This window comes from Polyergus mexicanus, unplaced genomic scaffold, assembly GCF_030449975.1.
Source record: "Polyergus mexicanus isolate NDT 795.1 unplaced genomic scaffold, iyPolMexi1.0 SCAF_16, whole genome shotgun sequence".
NCBI classification, from domain to species: Eukaryota; Metazoa; Arthropoda; class Insecta; order Hymenoptera; family Formicidae; genus Polyergus; species Polyergus mexicanus.
Genome location: NW_027223336.1, coordinates 2,098,642 through 2,121,998, shown reverse-complemented (window position 1 = coordinate 2,121,998; position 23,357 = coordinate 2,098,642). Strand labels below are relative to the sequence as shown.

The window sequence follows — 23,357 nt, the reverse complement described above, 5'->3', positions numbered from 1 at the left end:
TTCAGGATATAAAGTATCCACACTTTCTTTGCAATGCGAATTCTACCGTTGAAAATAACACGAAGAACATTTTTACACCGTTGCTCCTTTCGCGGAATTTTGACGAGGTATGTGTCCGTAGAGGTATACCCTGACATACTATGCCGCGGGCACCCCGCAGTGGCGTAATCGCGGGGGGGGGGGGCGACGACGGTCATCGTCTAGAAAGATCGAGGCGGCCTTTCGCGCTCTGTGGAATGCGACGAAGAAATCATCTTCGATGGCGCATCGACGAGTACTCGATGAACATTCGAAGCCGGACGTTATCGCGGTAACAACACGTGGTACATTTTCCTCGAAACCGAGTATGTACCTACGATCGAATTTGGTGAAAGGACGGGCGCGTTTTCGAAAGTCGGGGCGCGTCGTTAAATATGCATTAATGCTATCGAGCACGAGGCGATCGATTGTTGCCGACAGGCAAGTTTACGCAACGTCATTAAAACAATTATTAAAAAGTTCGCGGCGGAGAAAGGACGCGAGATGAACATTAGACAAATTTTTGTGATCATTGCTTGAAAAGAGGGTCGTAGATAGTTAGATAATATTGAAACTCGCGCCTTGCCATTCGAAGATTATATCAGATTGCGCCGTAATTTTATATGTCGTAATTTAAATCCACTTTTCTGGTATAAATAAGACATTTATTATCGCCGGTTACACGTAGCAATAGCTATCTTATAATTATTACGACTATTGCATCCAGGTCACGATATCACGATATTGAGAATATTACACCATCATGGTCATTAATGACGTTGTTTATAACATTTGTTTTTACTATTGCAATATGTATAGCATCATTTAGATCAATTTTTTACAGTAGAATAGAGAGAGCGTATGGAAAATTATTAAAATATTTCAAATTTTTACAAGTTACATAATATACATATATATGTATATATATATATTTAAATAACTTTGAAACTAACAATAAATGCAAAGCTGTTGTTATTTTATATGTTTTAATTTCAGGTTTAATAAATATTGCAACTACAAAACATTTACACTAAATGTAAATCATGATGGAGTTGGGAGGATTATGCAAGTATATAAGAAAAACTGGATAGCATCCTCGTCTTTAGAAATGAAGAAAAAAAAATGATAAGATGGGAGAACTTCGGCGTAAAACAGGTGAACGATCAAGGTATGTTTCTCATGTTAAATATGATCGATCGATATCACGTGTAATGCACGCGTGATTGCGTGTCATAGCAGCTCGCAACCGACAATTTCGCTCACGTTCCCTCGATTTCTCTTGATATTCATGGCTTTAATACGTTCGATGCGATGGATTTTGACTGTGCGAGAATCGAGGATTATCTAACGATGAAATAAACAGATTTCGTTTCTTTCGTTACGAATTTGTTATTTTTATTTGCTTTCCATTGATATACGCATTTTTATATGCGTAATCAGCCGCATTTTATGCTTATTTAATTAAATATAGGTATAATGCCATTCGTAAATTATTGGATTCGACATAACACTCTCTTTCTCGTGACGTGTTTAAATAAACATCTTTAAAATAAATATCATATATATATATATAATATATACACAATGAAATATAAATTTTTTATCCTTAGAAGGAAATAAAATGGAAATACATTTAATTATCATTATAAATATTATTTAGCTTCAAATTGAAGAGCGTGTGTAAACTTATAAACACAATGTATGACATAATGTCATTGACGATTTCTATTTTCATCGGATGTTGAATCAGTGAATCACGATGACACGATGCTGAAGAATGTTGAGAAATAACAGATACACAATATAGATAATAATAATAATATTTATAATATTATTTATAAATCCGCGTATTCACAGTATAGATACAGAAATGGATACTTAATATAAATTCTAAAATTAAGTATTTGACTATAATATTAACAAATAGTTCATTCATTACGAGATTCGATTTATAGACAATGTGATTTCAATTTCCGCCGTATTTCCTACAGATACGTATAATTATTTCGGGGAAATACAGGCGACGTGCGCGCTTTCTCTCTTTATCTTCTTTTCACGAATATCGTTCGATATATATAAAAGCTATGTTGGAATATATATGTACGCGTTTAAGATGGCCCACGTAACGCTTTTCGTTTTCACCGATAATGTATAAAAGAATGTGCACGCGGAACGAGTTCGAAAATCGCGCTGCGCAGAGAATGCGACGTCGTGGAGATACTTCCGCGATTTTTGCGGCTTGAGGAACCGGCTCGTTACGTCGCCTTTCGCTAGACATTTCGAACGTGCCTGGCATAGTTATCCCACCGCGTGGCACACAGTTACTAACTAACTAAACGATACGATTTCGCTCTCTTATTCAAATAGTAAAATTTTTCAAGCGCGCGAGATTGATATTTTCCACGTTGCATTTGGAATTATTTTTTACTTGCATTTCGCTTGTGATGTTATGATACGCATTAGCCTATTTAAATACCTATCACCCGTTGTCGAAGATGATAATCAATTTTTTGTCAACATTGCGAATCCAGCGTGCATGTAAAACGTGAGCGAATTGCAATCTGTTTCTGTTATTTTATAATTTACATCGATTAATTTCTCGCACGACTTTAACTTTTTGATATTGCTATCTTTTTTCATTTATATAAACGTGATAATAGACAACATAATTGTATATTATGTCGCATGTTACCTATTGCCATAATCGGATCCGTAATGTTCACATATCCGTTTTCCAAGATTTCTATTTCTCTCCCTCTCTCTCCCTTCCTGAGTTTATTTCGTCGCTATCAAAAGTATCGATAAATATCAAATATCGCGAACCTGTGTTACCAAGCATTAATTATCACAAAATGCAAACGTTGCGTTGAATTAGCTATTTATCTTAAAAGTAGTTTCAGTTTTTTTGCTTGTAGATAAATGTGTATCAGTAGTGAAATACTTGCACTGTAAAATATGCAAATGTGTTCTTTTCAGAACGAGTAAAAACTATTATTAAAATTTGTCGCTGAATTATGCGTCATTTCAGTGTACAAAACAGCAAAATATTTTAAATATATATTATTATTGAAAATATCTTTATATATTGAGGATTATATGTGTGCAATGAATGACGCAAACGTCAAATTATGCTTTGCAGTCGTTTTATCGGGCCAGAGAAGGAATAATTATAGATAGATCATCAACTGTTTTCATTTCATAATGTCGAAATAAGATAATTACGACCCTCATCCTCATGCAACAATTTCTGATTGCATGCAAAATATTATTACGCCAAAAAAGGCGTATTTTTGTTACATTACTATTTTCTGTAGTAAACGAAAAGTTATTACAAAGGTAAATAATCTTTATACAAATACATCTCATAGTGTCGTATAATTTCGAATCGCGACAACTCTCGAGATGAGAAATATATATATATATATATATTTACAGTACGTACATAAATAAATGCAAATCTATCGCCTGACTCGTCGAAAGATACTAATAAAAAAAATGCTAAAGTTTCGATAAGGAAATCTATCTGTACATCGCGCCGACAAGCAATTTAAAAAAATTGCCAATTCGTCGCTAGTTTTTACGTATGCATATTTACAAGTGCGCTTTACTGGCGCTAAATATATTTCATACCGTTTCTCCGAAATAAATCTTTGCGCACTTTTTTATCGAGTATTGACGCAAGTATCGCTACGTCATATAAATGTGTTAATTATATTTTTGTACAATATACCTATATTTGAATGTTTAAATATGTAAGGAAGACACACTCGCGAATGTTTGTTACACTCGCGATTCGAACTTAATGCAAAATCTCGCAAATACAAAAATTTAATTTACGCCGGAGAATCACTAAAACGTAGAGTTTTGCTCTTCTTCATTTTCCTCTTTATGATATTGATTCATCGTGCCACATGATATTCCCCATTTGTCGTTCCAACGATATACGAGGTGTAAAATCATCACAGCAACGAGTTAGGACGGAAACGGGATACTTTCCAGTACGTTATGCCGAACTTAAAAGCTCTCTGCAACAACAATGGATGAAGATACGGAGATGAGTATATTTACACGCGTAGATATTAAAAAAACTTAAATGTCAACAAACACTAGCTGTTAGACGAAAAATGCGTGAGTCAATTGTAGCACTTAATATTTTCAGAAACATATTTTTTGTTTTATTATTATATTAGAAATCGCATTGGAGACTTGTCATTTATTTATCATAAACGCGTGCCATATTATTTGCGAGATAAAAAAAAATATATAAATTAGTAAAATTAAAATTATATTATATGATTCTGTACTTTTTGGTAATGTGTGCGGGTATAACTTTCATATAAATAATAGATGTATTTGGCGCTACCGCGTTTCTTGATACTCGAAATTATATTAGCGACGATTATATTATTGTCTACTTTCCGGATATATTTCTAAAGCGCATGTAATATACATGTAAGAAACCAAGCATGCGATTCAAGCGTGCCTTGTTTGCCCAGAAAGCATTACTTTTACATTAATAATACTTACGTCGAAAGTTCTCTTCCTAGTAAACCAGATCCGACTAATCCGGTACGTGATCGACTCCTATTTAGCTGCGCTCTCCTTTCCGCTGCAAAATAAAAACAGGATTGGAACTCATTACAGTAGGCTTGATACTGTTCAAAGATAGTAGGATTTATGTACCATATTAGAACGGGTAATATTTTGAGAAAAAATTATTCGCTTTATAAAAAAGTTAGATTCTATACAATTATGGCAAAATAGGAATGGAAGATTATTCTCTATATATTGTTCTTATCTCGCATCTTACAGAACCATGCATGCTAAATGGTATACTATACAAACATTGAATATATTGAGGAAAACAATATGAAGGCAAGCAAAAGTAACTCGTTATTGCATTTAATTACATATATATATATGTTTTTATACAAAATAGTCTGTAATACATTATTTGTCAAAAACTTGATTGTTTTATGTCATATTTAAAATTGGAAATTAAGAAAAAAGATTTACATTACATTAACAATTATAAAAATATGAACTTTTTTTACAAACCAAGATATAAGGAAAAATAGAAAATTTATTTTAATATCGCAATACATTACTCAGTAATAATATAAGAAAAATTTGTAAAATTACATCTAAATCTTATTGAACTTTGTAGTCTAGATACGGAAATAATTAAAATAACATAATAGAAACCTTCTCATAATATTATTATTGCATTTTCATATTTTCTGGTTTTTTTCATCAATATATTTGCATATATCAAATATGTATATAAAACTCAAAACTAAAAATATCTTTTTTCATTATATTATAATATTCATTCTTGTTTGTCTGAGATATTTGATATATTCAAATAAAATACTAAATATATTACAAGTTCTCAAATTACAGTATGTATCACAATTGTCAGTCTTGAATAGCTGGTAGGGCATATCGTTTAGATGTAATTACATATCCACAGATAAGCAAGAGTCATTTATATTGTGCATCCTATTAAAAACTAATATAGAGTTTTGTTATTTTAAACATAAATAAAGCGTAAAACAATCTCAAATTAATATAATTAGTGGAAGATAATTATTCTCTTACATTGTATTCTAAAATTATTATTAATTATAATGTGAAAATATCATTGCAACAAATATCATAGACATGGTTTTCAAATAAGTTATTGCATTGTATATTTTGAAAAATTGATGAAAAAATCAGATAATGATTTCTAGAATATGTTAGCGTTTTTTGGAGTATATCTTCGTAATATTGGAGCTAAAAATATATTTTTTTCTTTCATCAGTCTTCTTACATTTTTAATATCAGTCTTGTCCAGTTTTAATATAATGTGTAATTATATTATATAGTGTTTATGTTATTAGATGTCTGCCAAAATTTCCATTTCTTTTTCCATAATCTATCCTTTGGTTTTTTCATTTTATTAAGATTATTTTTTGCATTTGGACTACTTGCTTTCAGAACAAATGGCTCGTACGTGTTTGCGAGTTTTCCAAAAGTTTTCCCAGACATACTCAGATTGTTCTTAGCAGTATGAATAGGATTTGGTTTTATTAAATGCAATGGACTATTTTCCGATAATAACGTAATTCCACTCATTTCAATCAATAATGGCGATTGTGTGTTAGTTATCTGGTCGGTACTTGAAAACTGTGTAGATATGCTGGAGTTTAAAGATCTATTTTTCATATCTAATATGCTTTGAGTTTCGTCTTTATGTCGCGTTAGATTTTCAAAATTTTTCGATCTTAAAAGTTTTATCGGAGTACGTGCTGCTTTAAGTATTTTAGTGTGAAGACCGTCAATTGATCTTGACATTTTTGCACTTTGTGCGGAATTCAAACTGATAATTGACGAGTTCATGACCGGTGGTACAGTACTACTCATATTAGGTGGACTTTGCAAGGAATTGTGCAATCTACAGCATTTTGCAATTTTATTGCTCGCGTGTATACGTTTACGATTTAATATAGCGCGGCGCACAATGCTATTTCTCTTGCGTATCTTATTGACTACAACGCGTCTCTGTTTAACCGGACTAATTATATGTGCTCGTTTAATAGAAATGTTTTCACTGATTAACGGGCTTAATTCCCAATCAGTATTAATGCATCTAGACTCAAAATTCGTAACGGTTTTTAACAAAATATCTCTTTTTGGTGTTTCATCAAATACTGGCATCGCTGTATAATACGGAAGATTACAACGGCTGCATTGTCTCTTTTTCTGAAAGAATGTGACTCTAGATGAATGCTTTATCTGCTTAGGTGTTTTTTTTGCCTCGTCTAGCAACATTCGCTTGTAGAGCTCCTGATTTTCTTCCGGTGTAAAGAAATTCGTCGAATCATCCGTCGTACATAATTTAGTCATAATCCTGTTCGAAATCATATTGCGGCGCACAGTCTCAGTTGGAGTTACGTTTTTATATTCGTGCATTAGCTTAGTAGATAAAGTATTAGTAAACATATACGGTTGAACTGCTTGGTCTCTCTTCACCATTCGCTTCCAGATGTATGTCCTATAGAACTTACCACCAGCTACACGCGTCTGCCGTTTGCGTCGTTGATCCGGTCGACTGAAGGCCGATCCAGTCTGTAATGCTTCCATCAAACTATCCATAACGCCTTCTTGCGTTTCATGTGCGTTCATATCGACTAATGCACGTTTGCGAGCGGCTCGGGCCGCCTTTTCCACTTCCGCTTTTTCGCGCGCTTCTCTTGCCCGTCTCTGCTTCTCCTCGCCTTCCTTCAGTTTAATTATCTCCTTCTGTGATTGCTACGGTGAGAACATAGACGCGTTAAGTACCAATTCAATAATGGTGCAGTCCGAATTCACGCGTATTTACCAAGAAATCATCTTTGAACGTCTTGATATCGCCGAAGAATTCCTCTATAGTGTATTTTTGTTTGTCGAAGGAGAAGAATTCGGAAATGTCCGTATATAAGGTATCCATATTTTTAAACATGTTCTGCAAGACTTCGTAAGATTCCCTGGCTTTCTTGGCAAATGGCTACAAAGTCGTTTCGTTAAGGAAATATTTGTAATATCTGATCAATTCAGTATCTAAAGTTTAAGACATTAATAATTATTATTAACAAAGAAACAATAAAGGATACTTTCATGACATCTATAAAGAAATCCTCATCACATTGTGGAACTTTGGCATTCGAAAGATCCTGTTCGAGATTACGAATATTGATTTCCATTTGACGTAATGTTCGTTGAACATTTTCCAAAGATACTCGGCTAGCGCGATCTACGTGTGCTAATTCTTCAATAAAGTTGAGACATTCCGGGAATTTTCTCTCTATCGTATCCACCAAATAATGCATAAGAGTTTGTTTGTTATCAATATCTTTAGTACTAGTTAACTGAAAAAAGAACTATTATTATAAAACAATTTGCATCAAGGATGAGCAATTTGTATGAAATATATTATGAAATAAACCTTTGTAAGGAAGCTAATTTCAAATCCAAATGCTTGACCATTTTTGGAACCAGAATTCATATAATTGCCGAGTAACAATATTAATTCGAGTATCCGTGCAAACTTTTTGCTATTCTTCACTTCTTCACATGCTGCTGTAGCCGCTACTATGTCAGGTTTCACATCTTGTACCAGCTCTTCATATCGCAACATAAAGCTTAATGATCTTAATCTGGGCAGTAATCTTTTTATTGTGGATATCTATAACATCATATTTATCAATTTTATATTTAGTATAATAAATCCAAATATAGTAATTTGTATTTAAAAAATCAAGCAGAATTACTGTAACACAGAATTGCTCTGCTTCAGTCAAATCATTGTACTGATCCTTGTACATCTGTAACTTCGATAATTGATCCGGTGGTGGTAAATATTGAATTAATCCTTGTAATATATTGTCAGAGATAACTGGTCCCTCGCATCTAAATAAACACCTTTTCACTTCTATGTAAGGCATGTGCTTCAGAGTGCCACCAAGAAGTATACATATATTTTGAGCCACTTTACTGTCCAAAACTTTGAGATCTTTTACTTTCTTCGTTGTAGCTGACCTACGTACATAGTAAGATTTATTGATTTTCTATATTAAAATAAAAATGATAATCGATAAGATGAAATTTACTTATCAACTACATCGTCCATTTTTTTCCCACTTGGTTTTGATGCAAATTTTTGCGCAAGACCATCCAATATTTCTGGACTAGCTAATCTATCTTCTTGTACTTTTGTCCAAAATGATTTTTCTGTTAATCTATGAGGCAAAATCTGTGAAATGCATAAAGATTTACTTAACAGAGAAAATATGTTTAAGAAATAATTCAAATCAATGTCGTATCTTCTATCATAACAATTTAATCAAATAATGTAAGTTAATCACACGTACCGCTTTCCAGTTCGCTCTTTTTAGTGGTCCGTCTACTTCCCATTTCTTTTTCGGTTTTAGCCCAGGAGGCAAAACCTGTATTGGAGTCGATGGAGATAATACTCCCATCATTGGTGGCGGTGGAGGGCCCATTCCTGGCATTGGTGGTGGCGGAGGTCCTCCCTTTCCAGGCATAGGTGGAGGTGGAGGTCCTTTCGAGCCGGGCATAGGTGGCGGAGGTGGACATGTCATTCCGGGCATTGGTGGTGGAGGTGGACCAACACTGCCAGGGAGAGGAGGAGGTGGCGGTGGCAGTGAGCCGCCTGTGCCGGGCATAGGTGGTGGAGGCGGACATACAGCAGTTCTCTATAGTCATGACATTGAAATTGATATAAGAGAGACTATGAATATCTAAAAAAAAGATTTAATATATCAATATGGATATATATACTTACAGAGTTGCCAGACTTTGCTGTTCCTTGTTCCAGTTCCTTGATCTTGTTTTCTGCATGCTGAAGCTTCGCTTCGGCTTCTTGTCTACTAGCTATAGCTTCCTCTAGCTTCTGCGTTACTTCTACCAGCCGGCGTTCCTCCTCAGCCCGTGATTTCTCGACTAAGGTATCGATTAACGGTTGTACATCAATCTGGAAACGCTTTGTCGCGCTGAAATCCGGATCACAGCCTGAACGATGCAATACGATTTGCGATATACATTCCTCGATAAGTTTATAATACGCCGTTCTAAAAAATAAGCAAAATAAATAAGCGTCATTATAAAGAAGATAAATAAATTTGAGTATAATGATTCGTTGATAAGATCGCGAAAGTGAAAGTAAATATACAATTGTCTACTTACCGAACAAGAGCATCATCTCGAATAAATAAAAGATGTTGAAGTATAGATAAAAAATATGGCTCAGCAGTAGTATCCATTACCATATTTTTAACTACTTCAAAGCAGTCGTTAACATCGTCTAATTCTAAGCGTACATTGTCAAATCTTTGTACAAATTCCTCATAATCCTCCTCTTTATGATCATTAAAAATTTTTAAATGAGTCGCCAAATCTTCCGACTCGTCTTTTTCTAACATTTCTAGAATGTCAGCTAAACCGACTCGCATTACTTCATTTCTGAGGTGTAAGCGAAAATCTAGATCTTCAGCGGACGATATTATCGAGTTTATGAGTTGAAGACATACCACCTACGACATAATATCCTATTTGTAATGAACAAATAAACGTTTTTTAAACAAATATAAAAATAAAAGAGAAACATAATGGCTTGCTAAAAATTTTCGCGCGTATATAATGACATTGTAGTGATTCATCATTAAATTATTAAACACGAATTTCATAAATCTTTAAATTAATTTGATAAATTGTACAAATAAACAAAACGTACCCTTAAATTTTCATTCTTTTTATTCATCAACCCTTGTACGATCGGCAAAAATCTTTCCCGACCTTTGAATTCGCCGTTCATAGTAATTGCATCTAAAACTTTTTTATGACTATCGCTCGATATGAGGCACACCGCGCCGAGTAACTTTACAGCTTCGGACATTACGGACGGTTTCGTTGGCTCCAGTGATCTGGCTACGATCGTAAGAGCTTCGTGATGGGCCAACATTTCCTTTATACCAACGGTATTATTCATAATAGCCTTTAAACAACGAATACATTCGTACTGTATTCGTTCGTAACGGTTGTCACTGAGGAAAAACAAATTATTTTTTTATTAATAAAGGATCACATAGATTTCGTAATATAATTGTCATAAGCAGGATGCGTATCATGCAAAACTAAAATAAAATGATTGAATAAAAATTAGAAATATTTTTTGCTGAATGGCGCAAATAAAGTAATTAAACTATTTCATAATTATGGAGATCTTGCGTTTTTTGAAAATTAATCACTTTTTCGTTATTACTGGCAACATTTCGTTCTCATTAGATGTAACATAGGCGATTAAAAAATATTAACGTAACAAACAGTATCGCAAAACATTCAAGCAAATAGTACTTTTACATGAATTACCTATCATAATATATGAAGGCACTGGAATAGAGAGAACAATATCGATCGTTAGAGAATTAATTCAACGACTGATTTAAACGCTACAGAACATCTTTTTCGAGAGTGTGTAAAACTCACTTTCGATAACACTCATTAAGAGTAGCCAAAACTTGCTTGAGCCCTTTAGTACCAAACTCTTGCACCCAGCTGAGCGGATTGTTGGTGAGCGCGATTCTAAGGGATTCGATGCAATTATAGATCTTGTTGACACTTAAATCGGGTTGCGCCAAATATTGTATATAGTCTGCCGGCTTGTCGAATTTTGATCGGTTCTCCTGTATACTGCCTTTATAGTGCAATACCAACATTTCTTTCTTCTTCGATTCCGATTGTTGTCGCAAGGGTTCTTTCTTCTCCTCGGTTAGATTCATGTTGGCCTAAGCAGAAAGATAGCAACGATTTTTATTTTTTGTTCTTTTAAAATATTATTTGATATTTTCGATACAGTTAAGAAATATCTTATTATTAAATAATTACTGAGTACATTATTTACATGCTATCGGAAGTGTGCATAAAATTTAGGAATAAGAAATTAATTATGCGTGTTGTCTAGAATTTGAGTCAGAAGAAAAGATATGTCTATAAAATTAATTATTAAAGTACATATGTATGTGTAAAATATGTCCCATGTGCACACTCACCAGCATTTCCTCGAATCTGTCGTTCACTGTCTCCTCATCCATCCTCTCGATGATGCAACGCTGTTGTTCGATCTCGTTGATGTCGTCGCCGGAATGTGGCCTGGGTATGGTGTTGCTGCCCGAATAGCCACGTGTTCCACTCCCGCGACCGGCCTTTTTCGGTCGACCGAACCATGTGTCCAACTGCAACAGTAATTTTATGCCGACATTTTATAGAAAGTGTTTATTATTGATTTATTAAAAATTCACTTACTTAATAGTACCATAATCAGTTCTCCGCGTTTTCAATTTAACAAAGAGAAAGCTATCTCCAATGGAGCAATTTCGCTTTACTATCATTATGCTGTACATATCATTATCAAGATTTTATTTATTCTTTATTTATTCCTTCAGATAGTAATAAACGCATAATAAGATAAAAATTTTGATAACGAATAATATTTATGCATTGTGAGAGATGGAATATTCATAGAGCTGAGTATATGTAAATCTAACGATTTGTGAAAACGAATATCTTATAAAGTAACTCTAGGAATTTATACAAGATTCTCTTCGGAAATCAGGATCTATATAAGCAATGAATCGCAAAGATTTCAAATGGATCTGAGAGATTTGAAGCCTCGAATCGAACGTCAATTCGATCGGCTCGCAAGAACGTTTTTGATAAACGACATTCCGATAGCCCAGTTCATTTGTAAATGTTTTCATTTTGCGGTAACGCGTGCGCGACTCGAGTTTGCATTTTACGATGACATAATCGTTCAAGCGACACACAATTCGCGCTCGCATGTAATTTAGTAACATGCTTGGAAGTATGTTGAATTTATTGCGGGATGACACGAAATCGCACGCCGGAGATGGAAACAATTAATCCATCCACTTACCGCGAAATAACTGGACACGCGTTTGCACGATACGCAACGCATTTGATGCGTAAAGGTGTTAAGGAAGAAGCGACCGGAAAATATTTGCCACGTCGTGTCCTGCCGGCTATTAAGCCGACTTGCCGCAATTTTATTAAACTCTAAAGAATATTTCGCATCGAAATCGAAGCTTGATCGGAGAAGCTACGAATTATAATAAGCATGCGAACGTGACGAAAAGTGACACGTGTGTCAAATTAACTACCGCTATTATACATTCTTCGATTGCTGGGTAATACAGTTGAAGAACGATCGGCTATATACGTGCATAAGCCATCATACTGTAAAATTTTTTCTCCATAGCGTCTTTTCGCTACGATAAATGCTGCACATCCACAATAAATGATAACAGAATTGTCTCGTATCAACTTTAATGTTTGATTAAAAAACGGCATTGCGAAAGCTCTAGAACATTTTATCCGATAATTATTAACTCTGCATCAGTGATGCAACTTATAATAGATATCTAGCATGACGTTTCTTTCGATCTCACGGATTCGCGAAAGTTGTCATAATATACAGAATGACATAGCAGCCTCTAATACAATAAAATTAATAGCCGACTAATAGTTATTATTTATATACGAATCTAAATAAAACGCCGAGCAAATTATTCTATGCAATTTATACATATCTCAAATTTTCTTTCACTAAATTAAAGAAATTCTTTTTTCATTTTTTAACGGCTACCAAACATATTTACAAATTCAGAAGACTCAAAAATTATTTTAAATGTATCGCAATAAAACTTAGGCTATTTTTAACTTTTAATTTGATTACGTAGCTGTAAGAACTGCCAGTATTTTTTAATATCAAATTAATGTCGTATTAAAACGAAAGCTTACCCAATCCGTGATCATTGCGACGCGTGTGTTCGCGATGACACTTCAAAGATAATTGATTCTTCGACGAATGGCGACGAATGACTCACATCAGACACGCGCGTAAGGTCGCAGGTCCAAGCTGATTCGAGAGACGTGACGGACGCACTTTTATTTTTAGGCAAACCCACACCCGACACTTATTCACGTATTTTTTTGTAATTTTTTTTATTGGGGACGACGATGCTTTGAAATGTCACGAAGTGGAAAGGAACAATTTTTTTCAGCTCACATTGTGCCAGCAGAGCTGGCTTTTATCGGCTTTCGCGCATCCAGTAGCTTCGAACGTACGTTATTCCTTATGGCGGAAACACCGGTTGACGTTTCCGTGCACACGTCTATGACAATCACTGTAAAACACCATAGCCATGCATATGTACTCGCGAATACGAATAATTTAATCGCTCGGATTAAAACAGACCGGTTACACGTACGTTTTAATAATGCCAGGAAAATGAAAAAGAGACATATGTACAGGTGTGTCGCAACTGATTGGCTGAGCAAATTAACGCAGACCAAATAAATATAAAATAATGATTGTAGTAGATGAAACTCTCTGATGTTAGACCGATAAATTATAAGAGAAAGATTTCGAAAGATTGAAAAAAATATTCATCCTATCAAAACAATCATCAGGATTAATAATAAATAATGTATCAACGGAGTATATTAATCAATAATAATCATTAATAATAACGTGAAATTATTAATATTCACGAAAATATTTCAAACAAATTTTTGCTTAAGAACGCGATTTTTTTCCACCTCTGGAAGACTCGTGTTATTTGCGATACTTTTTAAATATTGCAACATTGTGTGTTCAATACTAATTATCACTGTTATTTCTTTATTCGAAGTATTCTTACGATAACAATTTTCAAACGTAATATTTCCAATTATACAATCATTACACTCACAAACTGTCAAAGAGGAATTTGAATGATTTAACGAAAGAAGACTCGACCGAAAAGAACCGCACGTGGAGAAGAACAGCGACAGACTGACTGGAGATTGCATGCCGGTCCACGACGTTTGAATGCACGCGATACTCATCCCTTCCCTGGCATTTTTCTTTACGAATCCGAATCATTCATTACATTATTATCTGAGACACACAGCTTGACCCAATCCACAAAAAGTAATAAAAATAAACTAGCCATGATATTTCCTTATATTAGAGAGACTATGTATAGAATGTGGCCAGACAATCTTCTCACTTTCCTCCATTAGCTTAATTAACATATTAGCATCGCAGTTACATAAAGCTTCAATTTTACTTTTTTTCAAAACAAGCCTTGATGATAGTACTTTTATTTTGCTGAAAATTATTTATATACACAAGTAATATCAGTTATTTTTTTTTGTATATTTGGTAATTTTCATAAATTAGAATCTGCAATCAAAAATAAAATTTTATTTTTTATTTAATTGAAAATAAAATATTTATTTTTTATTATTATTTCCCCCTTATTAAACTCATTATTTTAATTTCATGTCAATTTTAATTCATTATTATCTTCTCCTAGAGAGATAAGGGTGTAAATAGTAGTCTCATCGTAGTTATCCTAAACGATTAGAAGTAAAATTATTTCTGAGATAGATATTTTGCAAATCTTCGCACATTGCATAAAAATACATTTAAAAAAATATAAGAGCAATGATCGTAGCAGCACATTTACGGTTAAATCTGACATGACAGATCGATTCGCAATCCGGAATTATCGCTATTATAGAAAGTTCGTTCGCTAATTCAAACGACAGATTTTCGAACTATTACAGCTGTCTTCATGCTCGTAATTCACTTTATATATTTATTTCACATTTAATATATGTATTTCTCTGTATATAAACACAAATATCCCAAGTTTCATAATTTTTTTTTGTCTAACGATTCTTGCGTCAAATTACAATCAATTTTTCTTCGCAAAAATTTGATTCGATTTCATAATTTCAATATTAAAGTTTATATAAAAATTCTTCCAATATTAAAGTTAATATAAAAAAATTCAATTAATAGTATTAAATATTTATATAAAAAATATCTAAATAAAAAGAAAATGTATTTAAAATTAAAATTATTAAATTTGAAATAGATTGTTAAATTTTTAATTGTAATTATTACTCGGAAACAATTTTTTGTATTTCTTTAAAAAAAAAAAAAAAAATATCAAGTTAAAAAAAACTGCTGATTAAAAGAGCGTCTATGACGCTGTATGTTATCTGTATCCAACCGATATCTTGTAGTTGAGGGGAATAAAAGAATCAAAGAGAAAAAGAAAAATTAAAGAAATATCCAATCAATTTATTATTGTGCCAAATTTTGCAATTTCATAATAGCTGATCGGTTACTCCGATTCGTTCGTATGTAAAAGTGCGCTTGTATACTATGAGCATGCATATATACGTATATATAAAGTCGGTACAGTTAGACCGTAACGTAAGATTAACATAACGGCATCGTGTGGTGGAATTAAAGAAACCAAAAGATCGCGTCGTCCCAGCGCGTATTCTTACGGTACGCTGGTATCGCGGAACCGTATCTTCTCTACGGTGACCGCTTATCAAAAACAAGCTTACCGGACCTGAAATTTATAAGAAGTGTGCTAACTTAAAAAGCTGACTCCTTTTCCGCGCGTGCATATTTAGATCATTGTCGGCCAACAATGAGCCGCGTGTAAATTACGTAAGCCAAAGAGGATTAGAATCAGGATCGTAATATCCTCTCGTGTGTGAACTATCTTCTTACATCTTGATATCAGCATCGAGAAAATCAATTATAAAGTCTCTGACAATTTAAATTTAAATAAACAATTTTGTCATTGAGAGCCAATTAAAATTACATCACTTATAAAATATGATAAAATTTTGTTATCCAAATATATCACATTTATGTTGCTTTAGTAATATGTAAAATAATTTCTTGAAAATGTAATCAATTCAAACCTATTATAAAATCAAGGGTTGTTTAATTTCTTAATGAATTTATACATATAGTTATTTTCTCTTCCTTTCACTATTCTTCTCATATACATATATAATTATAGAATAAATATTAATTTTTTCATTAAGAAATCATATTGTTCTATTTATGTTTAAGTTGAGGTTTCAATCTTTAAAGAATTAAATTTAAACCTTTTTATTATACTTAATTATGCCACTCGACTTTACATTTTCATTGTTTTGCGCCGTTTTAATAAGTGTAGTTTCACACTTATTCATACAAATGTCCTAGTTTTCTATAGTTCATTCTTTTTTCAACGAAGCTCCCGCGATAGTAAGTTTACATCGAATATGTGACATTTCTATCGACGGAAGATTATTTTTCTCGCATAAGTTATAAGAGACTTTCTCCTTTATTTGCTTCTAACGTTATAATTCCAGACGGTAGGTTATTCTTGCGCCGCTGACATCATGCCGTCAATAAATATCCCTGATCCTTGAAAGATTTTTCGATTCTTTTGTTTTGATAGGAAAGCTTTTACTCGAAGAAAACGAATTTAAGGATTATTTTATCACAATATTGTCGCTTGCTACAAAAGATATTTTATCTTAACCGTTCCACTTCGATTACTCCTGTTCTACTTCAAAAGCACTAAAAATAGCTTTATAACTCAATAATAATTACTATTTTCTTTTTTCTTATATTAAATTTCAAGTTATTCATTATATACGCCCGCGCTCTCCGTCTCCTTTTATGCCGATTATGTAGATGACCCCGAGCAAAAGGATAAATCGCTGTCGTGAATCACGTGGATCCTTGCGTATCGCGAAATGCGCCCGATCGACTACGTCACTGCTCCGAATAGACCAAGGTTTCGGCAAGTTCGATAAAAAACACTGTGTTTATCATTGATCAAATGGTTTTGGAAGAACAAAACGGTTATTATAAGCAGAAATTTACAAGAGATTTACTCTTAATGACAATTTTAAAGATATTTCGATATTTTGATAGCAATATTGAATATATCGTTAATAGCGATATTTTAATATTATTTTAATATTAAAGAAGATATTTTGGAGATAACGTCCGTAAAACGTTTCGTTATAGAAATATGAAAAAAGTTTTATTTCTTGTAGGATATTTTACTCTCTCTTTTTCTGTACACAATATTGTAATTGTATTACAAAATATAATTTAAAATTAAAATTATATCATTTAGTATGTTTTTTTTAGAAATTATAATAATAATGGATTTTTATATATTTATTTTACAAGTATAAATTTAATTTAGCGTTTTTTGTCATAATTTTATTTTTCTCATAGATAATTGTAAAAAAAATTTATTCGTTATTTATATAACTGATTAATGTGTATTTTGATACGGTAAATATTCGAAAGGTTGATGTCCCGAGGTTATTCTCGATGTTGATATAGTCTCTCTGTGTCGCGATCGATATACATGGTTTCTTGATCTCAATCGAGACCATGCTCGATGTAAACTTGACACGAATTCGATGTCTTGAGATTTAACACGAAAAGACCTCAAATGTTGTCTTTAGCATGGCGTGTATTTTACAGATAGGCGTAAGTGTTCAATAAGAAACTTGATCAATCTTTGACATTAAGTATTATCTGTCTTTTGCAAAATGTTACATATTTGCACGAGCGAATAGTCCAGATTAACAAAAACGAAATTGATTATGTTAATCTCGTTTAGAGTTTCGGTTTCGTTATGTTATTTACATCATGATACATATATATAAAGGATAGATACATAGAAAATGTTACATAATTTGTTACGTAAAGAGCAGAGAAGAAACAAATATACCATATAGTGCAACGACCGTGAGGAAAAGATAAATAAATAAATATTTATATATGTCAGAAGTAATTTAGTTTTAAATTGAATATTAAAAATAACGTTTACAAGAGAGAATCCCAATAAAATATTGAGAAATGAAAGAATGAAGAAATTCTAATGCGAATTTTGCAATTTCTGCATTCAATATCTTGAAATGCTACTATCGTGCTGCATTTCGGCGTGGCGTCACATTACGTAACGCTCTATATACGAACATAAACGGCCACCTGTTCTATCGCGTCGTCGTTAAACGGCTATAATACTGCAAATAGTGGGATTAATAAAAATTCTGTTTACCAGACCAATTCATTGAGAAGAAATAAATATAAAATAATTTAAGTTAAAAAAATATATTTTTTAATTATTTAATTATTTCAGTATTTTAAAAATTTCTTCGATTTAATTTTAATTCAATCTACTTTAAAAGAAGATTATAAATTAGACATATTTTAGAACTATTTTTTAAATAGAACATTTAAAAAAATTAAAGAAAAAAAAATTATTGACAAAAGAAGTATGAAATCTTATTTGCGCTATCTAGTTATGCATTATATATATATATATATATATATGGTACACATAAAAAATTTTTTTATTTGATTATTATTATAAAAATAACCGTAATAATTAAAATAAAAGAAAGAAATAAGCACTGTCTGGCTTAAATATTTGCAGAAAATAATTCTTTAACTTGAATCGTAGTTTAATTAATGCTGTTCTATTTAGGATTATAACTATAAATAAAAAGAGACAAAATATTACTTAAATTGAGAATAAAATCATAAATATCGCAATCCATATACATATATATATATAAAATTAATTTATTATACATATATAGTATTACACGCGCGCGCGCGCGCGCGCACACACACACACACACACACACACACACATATATATCCTATAATTGAGAAAAATTTAAAGACTGGCAAATAAGATATAAGTTTATCATATTTGTTAGATCGAAAGCTCTTCAACAGATATATTGTAAAAGAAATAAAGATTATAAAGTATAATGTAGTGAACTATCACATGATATTATTTGCACGGTAGAATACAGCTCAATTATTTTCCCATCAATTTTTATTCATATCACCTCAATTCCATGAGTGTGTACTTCTTCACGAGTACTGCACATGAGCAATGCACAACGCTTTTCACGCGCTTCTCAGGAATTAACCGGTGGTTTTAATTATTTCTGATTAACCGGAAAAAAAATTACGCGCGGCTACACGGATGATCTCACTTGTGCGAACAGCCGAGCGATGACGCCAACAGCCCGAGCGGCCTTCTCTTGTACGAGAGCAAGAGAGATCGAAACGGTGTCACGCGAAATTCCAATAGGCACACATACATACGAAGATCGAATGCGTAAGCCGATTTTTTTTCGACCTACGCATCTCTTGCCCAGAAGATGATCTTCATGTCTGAAAGCTGCGCCTTTGTCTTCGCGCGAGAACGTCAGGCCGCTTGTCGGTTAGCACTTTTGCGTCTGTACGCATGTTTAACGCTGCATGCATCTGTCAGATTTTGAAATTTACCTACTTCTGCAATGTATGATGTCACAATCGTATATATAAAGAATTAGATAATCTCAGTTTGATTTTAACATATCTATGATATATATTATATATCTTAATCCTCAAAGACTCTAATAATACACGAATTATAATTATAAAGATAGTGGAGAAAAAAAATAATAACACTATAGTTCACTACGGAATATTTCGTTAATGTCACATTTTTGTGACTATAGGATATTTTATGTATCATTACGAAATATAATATCGAAAAAAATTACAAAACGATATACGCATACGATAGATTCCATTTACAAAAAGCATAACTATATAAAGAATTTGTATCTAGGATTGTATTGTGGCTGTTGCGATGAAATTGATAAAATGCAATTTTCTTTACGCATTTTACTTATACATATCTGGCTATTGCATCAACTGTTGTCACTATTCACTGAACACTAAATGCTACTGATAATGTTGTACTGACAGATGTAGTTATGTGGTTTTCGCTGTCAGAGACTTTCAACATACCATCGACATCGCGTAAAAACTACATATTATTAAAAATTATTTAAAGACCGTCAACGATAAAATTACTAAGCGTAACTGTGTGACATAACATTGACAATTTATATTAGGTAGACATTCGATATATAAAATGCAAATTATAATGCAGCTTGAATTTCTGCTGCGCCTAAGGTCGATACCATATGTACGTCTAGTGTATTCGTGCGTGTGTCATCAAGGCATACGCATATCGTTCTTTACTGAAGATTGCATTAAACCACAAAAGAATGGTTCTCAATTTTCTTCCATTTTATCTGGCAGATGAAATTTGCCAGTATTAATTATGTACATTATTTTTAAATAATCTTACGCAATTTAAGAGACAAAAGAGAAAGAAAGAGAGCACGTACTTTTATTTTTACTATTTTTCAAAATAACATGAAACTTCTATTGCATATTTTTTTATGAAACATCGTTTGAGAATCACTGAACAAGATATTGCGATAACAGGTTTAATATCACAAAGATAATCGAGTTGTAAATCGAACAATGCCTATCATCGTGAAGGAAATTTTTGTGTGATGTGTGTATAAATTAGCGTTTAAAACAAAAATTAAAAGAGCAAAAGATGAAGTGTAGAAATAAGTGTGGTAATCGGAAAGTAGAGCGACTCTTTTTATGTAAACGATAGTAGTATGTTAAATGCTTCCACTGCAATGATACAAAGAGCGACAGATACGATAACATAACAGGAAACTCTGCGTATGCTCACATATATATCACCGTAGAAATCCTACATTGCACGTTTTATCATTTTCCGTGCTTCGCGCGCACATCATTTTCATATATACGTACATACATTACGTTTCCCAAGAACAAATTTCACTTATTAATAAATATTAAAAATATATCTATTTCAAGATTACTACAATTTATTATTGCGATATAAAATTATATATTACGCATCTTCTATTTTTAAATACAGATATGTATCTAAAATTTAATATTACGCGAATCTTCTTTAAAATCGATTGATTTTGAAAATTTAATAATTTTATCAAGATTGGTATTCGAAAATCGAGAGATTTAAATAAATTATTTCACATTTTCGATGCCAACCTCGGCTTTATGATACCAAGTTTTTCTTCTTTGGATTCTTTGGAATCCAGACATTTTTCACTCTTTCTTTCGCGTTCAATTTATAATATTATTGATTCGAGTACTTATTATTTTACGTATTCGCAACGTTATCGCTGTATCAAGAAATCACCGCACAAATAACGTTGATTAACTGATAGAATCGATAATACACATTAGTAGCATTCGATCTTGCTTTGGCGTTAATGACAATATGACTGTCGTAAATGGTAAAGCGTTGATGACGTTACGGAATTTGCTGATAAGAATTGCAAAAAGGTATATGTTAAAATATATTGACTAAAGATGTTAGAATTGATTGATATATTAAAATTAAATAGATATTTAAAATTAGAGATAATACAGATTTGTCTAAATTTATTTAAAGACACTATTATATTGTATTTTTGTGTATACAATTTCAAAATAATTTAATTGTATTGTATATTAAAGCAAGATGTAGTTAAATTTTAGAATAAGTATTATTTTTAATTTTAATCACAATAAACTTCAGAGACTTTGATATTTTAAATAGAATAGTGTATTATCTTTCTACTTTCTATCTATATTCTAGTGTATTATATTTCTTTTATCTTTATATATTACCTAAATTATTTTAATAATTTTGATAATAATAATTTTCTTTTATAAAACTGATTTATGACACTATTATTATAGAGTTTACTGCATTGTACTTTTATAAAATCTTTATTTCTTCCAGAATAATCCTTTATTAAAAAATTAATTAACATTCTGGTATTAATGTTTAATAATTTTACTCACAAAGCCAGCAGGTTTGTCCCTTCTGTTCGCCATGATTTCCAGATTTGTTATCTTCTTCCATGCATCACTCTAGAACAAAAAATTACAAAATAGTTATTTACAAATAAAAATATGTTTTCTAAATAAATAAATCCTAATATAATATAAATATTTTAAGAATACTACATTTAATTAATAAATAACTCATATTTCTTAACTTATTCTATTCTGAAGACGTAATGTAACAGGTGGTTTGCTTGTATTGGACTCCTTTTATCAAAGATATAAGGTATATTGTACTTGAAAGTTATCATTGCACAAATACACTGTGAGTTCATAAGCTAATCATCAAAGAAAACGACATTTTTTTTTTATAGAATATAAAAATATTAAATATATATTCCATCAATAAATGTTAATTCTCTTATTCTTTATATTATTCATATACTTCGATAACTATAAACAGAAATTATTGCTTCGTTACAATTCAATAGCTTAATGTCATTTTTGTTTAAACGTGCATTCAAGAGAATAAGATCACACGAAGTATATGTACATAAAATATATGTACAGTTGAGAAAGGTTAGTTTTTAGAAATAGATTTAAAGTTTATAAAATAACGATATATTTGTCTCTCTTAACGACTGCCAATATTGACAAGTAGCTTCTCGAGCGAGAAAAAAATCGGCCTCGAGCTACAATAGAATTTTAACTGAATCTGACAAGGAGGCGTTTGTTAAACAAAGCAACGTTACGCGCGCGTTAGATAGGTTAACGTTCGACGGCATCGAACGTTATCGTTCCCGAACGAGTCGATTTTTTTTCCCCGTCTCGAGAAAGACGTTAGTACTTCGCATTACCTGAATTTGTCGAGACCTTTCTCTCGCTCGGATTTGCGCGCTTTTACGTAGTCGGGCACTTTGCTGATTTATTCCACAGCGTCGTCGGTATTTTCAACGAAACAGCGGAGAATTGGCAGCGGTTGGCGCGTGTTCGCGAATTGACGCACGTCGATGCTCACGCGACACCCCTCCGATGAGAATTCCACTGATCTTTCTAAAGAGATACGTGAAAAATGTCCGTTACTATATACACGCCGTATTTGTTGCAACAATTCCGAATTGCGCGACCGACGCAACGTGCGAGCGCCAACGGTAGCGCGGAGAGGGAGGAAACACTGCCGCCAATAGAGAAATCCAAAATTGACGTAGAT

The 23,357-nt window shown here is 32.4% G+C and overlaps 1 protein-coding gene and 1 long non-coding RNA gene across 8 annotated transcripts; one reads left to right on the top strand and one right to left on the bottom strand.

Annotated features, from left to right (window-relative positions):
- The first annotated feature begins 229 nt into the window (after window positions 1-229).
- On the top strand, window positions 230-3,249 carry LOC138940270 (uncharacterized). Its single transcript, XR_011447971.1, has 3 exons — window positions 230-344; window positions 1,015-1,186; window positions 2,995-3,249. It is a non-coding gene; the product is annotated as an uncharacterized lncRNA (long non-coding RNA).
- Dia (diaphanous related formin 1) lies at window positions 1,830-23,350 on the bottom strand. 7 transcript variants are annotated; one of them, XM_070308996.1, is made up of 17 exons: window positions 23,005-23,342; window positions 22,166-22,234; window positions 11,610-11,792; window positions 11,047-11,345; window positions 10,930-10,950; window positions 10,295-10,604; window positions 9,748-10,094; window positions 9,347-9,632; window positions 8,913-9,257; window positions 8,652-8,794; window positions 8,313-8,580; window positions 7,988-8,227; window positions 7,656-7,910; window positions 7,385-7,549; window positions 7,071-7,314; window positions 4,546-4,627; window positions 1,830-4,043 (listed from the first exon to the last, which is right to left on the bottom strand). In XM_070308996.1, exons 2-17 carry the CDS (start codon window positions 22,196-22,198, stop codon window positions 4,022-4,024), a joined length of 3,243 nt encoding a protein of 1,080 aa, XP_070165097.1. In that variant the 5' UTR covers window positions 22,199-22,234; window positions 23,005-23,342; the 3' UTR covers window positions 1,830-4,021. The 7 variants fall into 7 exon arrangements, with proteins under 7 accessions (XP_070165097.1, XP_070165091.1, XP_070165094.1 ...); XM_070308990.1 differs by lacking the exons at window positions 1,830-4,043; window positions 4,546-4,627 and having other exon boundaries at window positions 5,238-7,314; window positions 23,005-23,350; XM_070308993.1 differs by lacking the exons at window positions 1,830-4,043; window positions 4,546-4,627; window positions 23,005-23,342 and adding an exon at window positions 13,378-13,763 and having other exon boundaries at window positions 5,238-7,314.
- Between the last annotated feature and the right edge of the window lie 7 nt (window positions 23,351-23,357).

Coding starts and splice junctions, on each gene's coding strand:
- Dia (XM_070308990.1), bottom strand. CDS start 22,198: ATGGCGAACAGAAGGGACAAACCTGCTGGCTTT. Junction 8,581..8,651: donor ATGGACGATGTAGTTGATAA/GTAAATTTCATC, acceptor CTATGTACGTAG/GTCAGCTACAACGAAGAAAG. Junction 7,550..7,655: donor TCTTTATAGATGTCATGAAA/GTATCCTTTATT, acceptor ACGACTTTGTAG/CCATTTGCCAAGAAAGCCAG.